Raw genomic sequence first — 8641 nt, forward strand, 5'->3', positions numbered from 1 at the left:
CTCCACCTTTCCTGCACCCACAGGTGTATGTGACGAACCCTGATGGCTCCCCCGCTGGCCGCGTCCCTGTGGCCACTCAGGGCTCCAATCAAGTGCATTCTGTGACCCGCGATGATGGCCTGGCTAAGCTCACCATCAACACACACAAGAGCCTGAAGCCCCTGTTGATCACTGTGAGTCTGCACCAGCAGGACCCCACCCCAGGGAAACAGAGGACTTTATTTGTACAGCAGCTTCTAATGGTTGTACAAAGGGATCTTACCATGTGTATAGTAGGGAACCTTTCATTTGCATAAATGGAACTTGCCCTTCACATAGAGGTGTTTCATTTGCATAGAGGAGTCTTGTCTGCATATGGGAGTCCTACCATCTGGATAGAGGTTCCTCCTGCCATTTATACAGGGCCTCCTGTCATCTGCATGGGTGTCTTATAAGGACCCTTGTGATGACATTAGCATACCTGAGTAACCTAAAATAGTCTGCCTATGTCCAGATCCTTAACTCCATCCCATCTGTAAAGTCCCTCTTGTCACACCAGGTGCCATATTGCCAGGTGCCAGGGATTAGGGCATGGACATCGCAAGTCGGCAGCATGCATCCCTGTCTCCCTGCTCAGGTACGCACAATGAAGGAGGGCCTCCCGGAGGGGCGACAGGCTTCCAATCAAATGCAGGCCCTACCCTACAGTACGATGGGCAACTCCAACAACTACCTGCACCTATCCACGGCCGCCACAGAGCTCAAGCCAGGGGACACGCTCAATGTCAACTTTGTCCTGCAAATGGACCCTGGCCACGATGCCAATGTCCGATACTTCACCTACCTGGTGTGTGGCTTCCTGCAATCCTCAGGTCTCCCCCCTCCTCACTTCTCCAGCCCTTGGAGTCCTACCCCTTCCAGATCCCTACACCCTCCCTCCGCCTTCCTGATCCTTCTGCCAACCTGTCTCCCAAGGTCATGAACAAGGGGAAGCTGTTGAAGGTGGGACGCCAGGTGCGAGAGCCCGGCCAGGTCCTGGTGGTGCTGCCTCTGACCATCACGACAGAGTTTATTCCTTCCTTCCGCCTGGTGGCCTATTACACACTGAACAATGGAGGTCAGAGGGAGGTGGTAGCTGATTCCGTGTGGGTGGATGTCAAAGATTCGTGTGTGGGCACGGTAAGTGTTGCTGTGTCTCTGTGCCCATCCGTGACTCAGCCCGGCCATGGCTTTCTCTGTTTCTGCCTCTCTCTGTCCTTCTGAACCCACTTCTCTCCTCTGCTCATAGAGTTCCTGCCTCTCTCTTCTCCTTTTCCATCTTGTTTTCTTCCCTGTATTACTCTCAGTATCTCTCTTTCTGCCAATTTTCTCTTTCCTTGACTTTCTACCTGATGTTGGTTTTGTGCGTCTCCCTTCTTCTTTCTCTGTGTCCACCTTTCTTTCCTTCCAGAGCAGACCAGGACCCCTTCTGTCCTCTCCCGACCAAGGCTGGGGCCCTGCTGGGCTGACTTCTCCTGCCTACCCCTCCCACCTCCTCACAGCTGGTGGTGAAAAGTGCCATGGAGGAGGAAAAGCATCAGCATCTACCTGGACAACAGATATTGCTCAAGATTGAGGGTAACCAGGGGGCTCGAGTGGGGCTGGTGGCCGTGGACAAGGGCGTGTTTGTACTGAATAAGAAGAACAGGTTGACTCAGAAAAAGGTATGTCCCTATGTCACTGAGGTTGGGTAAAACATGGCAGAGGCAAAGAGATGGCGTTGGGTTGAGGTGGGAATGGCGCTGGGGACAACCAGTGACGTGAGGTTGAGTGTGGGTTGAGTGCAGAAGCCAAAATGGACACAGACATGAGGATGCGTTGAAGTTCAAGTTGCAGATATAAATGTGGATGGACAGGGTCTAAGTTGGGGACAGTCATGGTAATGGGCACAGCTCTGAGTCCCACAGCAGCACACTCTGATCATCCACTGTGGAGTGTCTGGGCCTGGGATGAGGATGGTAGTGAGGTTGGGTGGATGTGTTGGTGCTGGCCTGGCCTCAGCCTGCCCTTGACTCCCTCCCCACCCTGCAGATCTGGGACACAGTGGAGAAGGCAGACATTGGCTGCACACCAGGCAGTGGAAAGAACTATGCGGGAGTCTTTACAGATGCTGGGCTGGGCTTCCAGAGCTCATGGAGGAGAGGATGGGCAAAGGTGGGAGCCCTCATCCGCCTCCCCTACCCTTACACCCTGTCCTTTGAGATCCCAGCAAAGTGGGAGGAGGGGATGGCCTGGACCTGGGCAGGTCCTCCCTGGGAGGCCCTGTGGGGACTTGACTGGGGGGTGTTCCCACAGCGGGTGAGTACCCCAGCAAGGAGCTGCGCAAGTGCTGTGAGGGCGGTATGCGGGAGAACCCCATGAGGTACCCAGGGCGCAGTTCATCCTCCAGGACAAGGCCTATGTGGACGCCTTCCTGGACTGCTGCAGCTACATCACCAGGCAGCGGCTGGAGCACAGCCGGGACAGTGACCTGGGCCTGGCCAGGAGTTAGTCCTGTGGTCTGGGGTGCCCTGCCTGAGGGCTGGTGGTGGTGGGAGGGGGAGGTGCCCATCACTGGGGACTGGAAATTGTGTGGATCTAATTTGCTAAGGGCAAATGCAAGTGTGAGCGGCTTGTGAAATTGAGGGAAATTGCGTTATCAATTACAGGATGAAAAGTAACAAAAAGAATGCTTCTGCTTAAAACCTAAGGAAGATTGGGAAACTTGCCCAGTGGCTGGCTGGCCGACAAATGGAAAAATAATGATCTTTTTTTCTTTAAACAGCCTTTAACTCACAGACAAACTTGTGCAGGTTAAAAACCTTTCCCCCACTTGAACTGTTTGATGCCCTGAGAGTTCTGAATAGTTTAGTGAGGATTATTTTAGGCAGCAAAGATATTTTCCTAAACACCCCAGCACACTGCTCAGCATCAGGACATTAACGTGAATTCCTTTCCACCAAGTAATTCACAGACTCCACTCAAATTTTGCCACATTTTAAATTATTTTATTTCTCTATAGGAATAGGACCTAGTTCAGAATCACACATTGCATTGGTGTGTCTGGTTGTGTCTCTTCAGCCTCCTCCTATCTGCCCCACCCCCAGGGTCTCTCTGTGACTCTCACACTCCTCACATACATGAGGTATACAGGCCATATCTTCACATACATGAGATATACAGGCCATATCTTCACATACATGAGATATACAGGCCATATCTTCACATACATGAGATATACAGGCCAGATCATTTGAAAGTTGTTCAGCCCCCTGAGTCTGCCTGATGTTACTCCTGCTCACAATCAGATTTTGCATTTTGGGCAGGGCTTTCCCAGAGGAGATACTTTGTCTTTCTTGGTGCGTCTGATCAGGAGGCAGGTAGAATTGACTTGAACTATCACTGCTGATGTGAACCTTGATCGCTTGATTAAGGTGGTGTCTGCCCTGTTTCTCCATGTAAAGTTCCTCTTTATTCCTTTTATGTATTTTTTATTATTATTTCAAGAGGCCCGGTGCATGAATTCGTTCACCAGTGGCGTCCCTCAGCCTGGCCTGTGGGATCAGGCCGAAACTGCCTCTCCAACATCCTCCGAGGGGTCCCAGATTGTGAGAGAGCACAGGCCCCGCCGAGGGACCCACCAGTGCACAAACAGGGCCGGGGAGGGCTGTGGAAAGTTGGCCAGCCAGGGAGGTCCGCAGGAGGGCTCCAAGGCATGTCTGGCCCTTCTCGCTCTGTCTGGATCAGTTGGACCCCAGCAGCAAGCTAACCTACCAGTCAGAGTGTGTGCCCCCTGGTGGTCAGTGCACATCATAGCGAGCAGTTGAGCAGCCTTAGCATATCATTAGCATATTAAGCTTTGATTGGTTGAATGGATGACCAGACAACCAGATACTTACCATATTAGGTTTTTATTATATAGGATTGATGTCAGAGAGGGAGAGAGAGATAGAAATATCAATGATGAGAGAGAATCATTGCTCGGCTGCTTCCTGCACACACCCCCACTGGGGATCGAGTCCAAAACTGCATGTGCCCTTGACCAGAATCAAACCCAGGATCCTTCAGTCTGCAGGCTGACTCTATTTACTGAGCCAAACCAGGTAGGGATGAGTTTTGTTTTTGATTTTTAACATCTTTTAAAATTTAAGTGAAGAGAGCTGTTCCCAAAGATCAATATCACTTAACCTTTAAAATAAAAGATATGGATGGACTCCTTATGTGGTAACATGTGATTTTTGTGAACATGTTTACTCTTGGTGGGGTGGGGCTTAGGCAGCTCTTGACACAGTGAAGAAATATTTCTAATTTTTTTGTAGCCAGAAAGCTCACATCCCCTTCATCCCTCCACCCACAAAAGACACAAAGATTCCTAACACACGTGAGCAAAAGACTATCTTCAATCTCTTTGCAAATGATGACAACTAGGCAGGCCGCTTTCTACTCATGACACAGACTTACTTCTGCAAAGAGAAGATAAGGCTACCGAGGGAGTTAGACAAACCTGCTGGGCTGTAGTTTACCCCACGGGGAGATTTATTTCTCAGTATAGTGTATGTTTTTTAGTCAAGTGAGGGTGAGACAGAGGATGGCTTAAACCAATGAGGGCAAACCTTTTGAGCTCGTTGTGTCAGCATTTTGAAAAACCCTAACTTAACTCTGGTGCCATGTCACATATAGAAATTTTTTGATATTTGCAACCATAGTAAAACAAAGATTTATATTTTTGATATTTATTTTATATACTTAAATGCCATTTAACAAAGAAAAATCAACCAAAAAAATGAGTTCATGTGTCACCTCTGATACGCATGTCATAGGCTCGCCATCACTGAAACACTAGTACCGCCAAAGGCACTTTGGTGGATTATCCCAGAGCATGAATGGATTTAGGCATCTGTGCAATTCCACCTGCTTTGTTGTTAGACACACCCAGAGCCAAGTTAAAGCCTGTCCACAATTTCTTGAGGAGCGCCCAGCCAGGGGTGAGCCCTAGCCCAGGCCAGCTGTGTTCACTTGCTGATGGTGCCCAGTTGGCTGTAGAGGCCTTCAGGGTTTCCATCAGTCCAGACTGTCTGCTCACCTGGTTGCTCTCATAACCAATGTCACTTCTGATGCAGCAGGCACCGTGCCAGGGGTCAGGATACCTTTAGAAGCTGATGAAAATGCTTTTGTTTCTTGGAAATCAGGGGAAATGACTTCTCCTAGCCTGCATTATCCTTGTCTTTATACCAACGCCCTTGTATAAAATATGACTTTTAACATTTTTATAGAGGCAGGATCCCTCAAAGGGAAACAGCCTTTAACTTACAGACAATTCATCATTTGTCTTTGGATGTGTTTCACTGCCAGGAACCCCTCCAGGGCTGTAGAGATGAGTATCTACCAGCAGGGGAAGTGGGTCTGCTCTAAACCCAGATTGCCCCCCACCTGCCCAGGTGACCTGGATGATGATATCATGCCGGAAGAAGACATCCTTTCCAGAAGCGAGTTCCCTGAGAGCTGGCTGTGGAAGATGGAGGTGTTAGAGGACCCAGAGAAAAATGGGTAAGGCTGGGGCACCCCTCATTCCAAACCACCTCCAGGCACTTCCTACCAACACTCAGGACCAGAACATTTAATTTGCATGCACCCCTACCTCCTCTGTTTTCTGGAATCATAGTGGAACTCCACAACCCAATATAGAAAAACCTCCACATGCCCACACCCTCGCCCTCCAACCGGTCCCTTTGGGGCCCCTCATTACCTACTCTCCCCTCCATCACATCTTCTCCTAAGGCCCCCATTTCTCCTCCATCTAGAGTCTCCTCCAAGACCATAGAGGTGATTTTGAGAGACTCCATCACCACCTGGGAGATCATGGCTGTGAGCTTGTCTGACAGGAAAGGTGAGGTGGTGGCTTCTCAGGCCCCAGGGCCCCGGGCAATTTCTGTTTCTCATCCAATTTCTGCTTCTTGGTGGCTAACACTCTACCCCCTGGTTACTTGGTGGGGCGGGTCCATCAGAGTCTAGACTGTGGGTGTTAGTGCTTTTTATTTTATTATTTTAAAAAATATGTTCTTATTGATTTTTTAGAGAGAGAGGAAGGGAGAGAGACCAGATACATTGATGAGAGATAAACATCTACATCAACTGGCTGCCTCCTGCATGCCCCCTGTTGGGGATGGAGCTGACACCCAGGCATGTGCCCTCATTGAGAATCAAACCAGTGACCTCGTTGTGCATGGGTTGATGCTCAACCCCTGTGCCATGCTGGCTGGGCAGTGCCTTTTATTTTTAAAATTGATTTTAGTTTTAGAGAAATTTTAGTTTCACAGCAAAATTGAGCAGAAAGAGACCATAGAGGTGATTTTGAGAGACTCCATCACCACCTGGGAGATCATGGCTGTGAGCTTGTCTGACAGGAAAGGTGAGGTGGTGGCTTCTCAGGCCCCAGGGCCCCGGGCAATTTCTGTTTCTCATCCAATTTCTGCTTCTTGGTGGCTAACACTCTACCCCCTGGTTACTTGGTGGGGCGGGTCCATCAGAGTCTAGACTGTGGGTGTTAGTGCTTTTTATTTTATTATTTTAAAAAATATGTTCTTATTGATTTTTTAGAGAGAGAGGAAGGGAGAGAGACCAGATACATTGATGAGAGATAAACATCTACATCAACTGGCTGCCTCCTGCATGCCCCCTGTTGGGGATGGAGCTGACACCCAGGCATGTGCCCTCATTGAGAATCAAACCAGTGACCTCGTTGTGCATGGGTTGATGCTCAACCCCTGTGCCATGCTGGCTGGGCAGTGCCTTTTATTTTTAAAATTGATTTTAGTTTTAGAGAAATTTTAGTTTCACAGCAAAATTGAGCAGAAAGGCTCTGGCCAGTTTGGCTCAGTCGATTGGAGCATAAGCCTGTACGACAAAAGGTGGCAGATTTGATTCCTGTTCAAAACCCTGGTTTCCGGAGATTGAGGCCTGTGCTGGAGGCAACCAATGAATGTGTCTCACAACAGTGTTTCTCTCTCTGTCTCTCCCCCTCCCTTCCATTCCCTCTTAAAATCAGTGGGGAAAAATATCCTCGGGTGACCATTAACAAAAACAAAACATATTCTGTTTTAAAAATGGAGCAAAGCCCTAGCTGGTTTGGCTCAGTGGATAGAGTCTCAGCTTGTGGATTGAAGGGTCCCTGGTTCGATTCCAGTTAAGGGCACATATCTGGGTTTCAGGCTTAATCCCCAGTAGGGGGCATACAAGAAGTAGCTGATCAATGATTATCTCTCATCATTGATGCTTCTAGCTCTCGCTCCCTCTCCTTTCCTCCCTGAAATCAATAAAAAACATATATATTAAAAAATTTGAGCGAAAAATACAGAGATTTCCTATATACCCTCTGCCACTGCCAACCCTATGCACAGCCACCTCCACTGCCAAAATCCCCCACCGGAGTGGTGCATTTGATATAGTCAGTTGTGAAGACCCCAAGTTCATAGCTGACAGTAGGAATTCACTCGTGGTGTTGTACATTCTATGTGTTTGGTCTAATGTTTCATGACATGAATCCACCATTGCAGTTTAGTACAGAATAATTCTCAACCACAAAAACATTGAAGGAGGTGCTGTCAACATGATAGTGGGTAAAGTGATTAAGAAAGAGGAGGAAGCAGGATGAAATGGGGGATTGAAACATCAGTGGTCAGATTGTGAAGCGTGACCAAAAGGTATACCTGTCCCCCTCACCCACAGCTGGAGTGAAACCTGAGGAGCTCTAGATAAATGGGGAAGGTTTATAGCAGGGCCTGGAGGGGTGAGGGAAGGAAGGCCCCGACTTTCAGTGCAAAATAAAAGCGGGTGCCAAAAAGTCAGTCATCAAGATAAATAATATCCCACTGCAGCAGTTTTTAAAATAAAAGTGAGTAGAGAAAAATCTATGATGAACAAAATATTCCAATTTTAAACAGAAATCAGAGCCAAGGCATGTTCTATGTATAATTTAAAGGTTAAATTTGTCAAAAAATATTAAAACATTAAAAGGCAGGTGTATTAAAACTCACAATATTAAGTGCAAATATTTTATTTAAGAGGAACAAGGTTTAGAAAACCTATTTAAAGAAATAATATCAGAAAACTTCCCCGAGGTGGGGAAGAAAAAAGTCACACAAGCACAGAGAGTCCCAAACAAGGTGAACTCGAAAAGAACCACACCAAGACACATCATAATTACCATGGCAAATGTTCAGGACAAAGAGAGAATCTTACAGACTGTAAGAGAAAGACAGAAAGTTATATACAAGGTATCTCCCATTAGATTATCAAATTATTTCTCAACAGAAACACATCAGGCCAGAAAGTAATGTAAGGAAATTTACAAAGTGATGAAAAGCAAGGGACTGAATCAAGAATACTCTATCCAGCAAGGCTATCATTCAAAATTGAAGGGGAAATAAGGAGCTTAACAAACAAAAAAAGGCTAAGGGAGTTTATCACCACCAAGCCAGCAATGCAAGAAATGCTAAAAAGACTTGTGTGAAAAGAAGAAATAAAAAGGGAAGAAGGAGCACAGGCATAAAAAACTAAAAATGGCTACAAACCAGTACATATCGATAATAACTTTAAATGTAAATGGACTAAATGCTCCAATCAAAAGACATTGAGCGGCTGAATG

General features: G+C 47.3%; 1 protein-coding gene across 1 annotated transcript in view; it reads left to right on the forward strand.

Annotated features, from left to right (window-relative positions):
* LOC102754026 (complement C3-like) overlaps positions 1 to 8641 on the forward strand; it is a 37227-nt gene that overhangs the window by 5023 nt on the left and 23563 nt on the right. The window contains 9 exon segments of the mRNA XM_015571130.1: positions 24 to 173; positions 617 to 826; positions 955 to 1158; positions 1521 to 1682; positions 2050 to 2263; positions 2314 to 2382; positions 2385 to 2504; positions 5436 to 5544; positions 5799 to 5884. Coding sequence (XP_015426616.1) covers positions 24 to 173; positions 617 to 826; positions 955 to 1158; positions 1521 to 1682; positions 2050 to 2263; positions 2314 to 2382; positions 2385 to 2504; positions 5436 to 5544; positions 5799 to 5884 — 1324 coding nt within the window.

The sequence above is a fragment of the Myotis davidii genome, unplaced genomic scaffold (genome assembly GCF_000327345.1).
Source record: "Myotis davidii unplaced genomic scaffold, ASM32734v1 scaffold3548, whole genome shotgun sequence".
NCBI lineage: Eukaryota > Metazoa > Chordata > Mammalia > Chiroptera > Vespertilionidae > Myotis > Myotis davidii.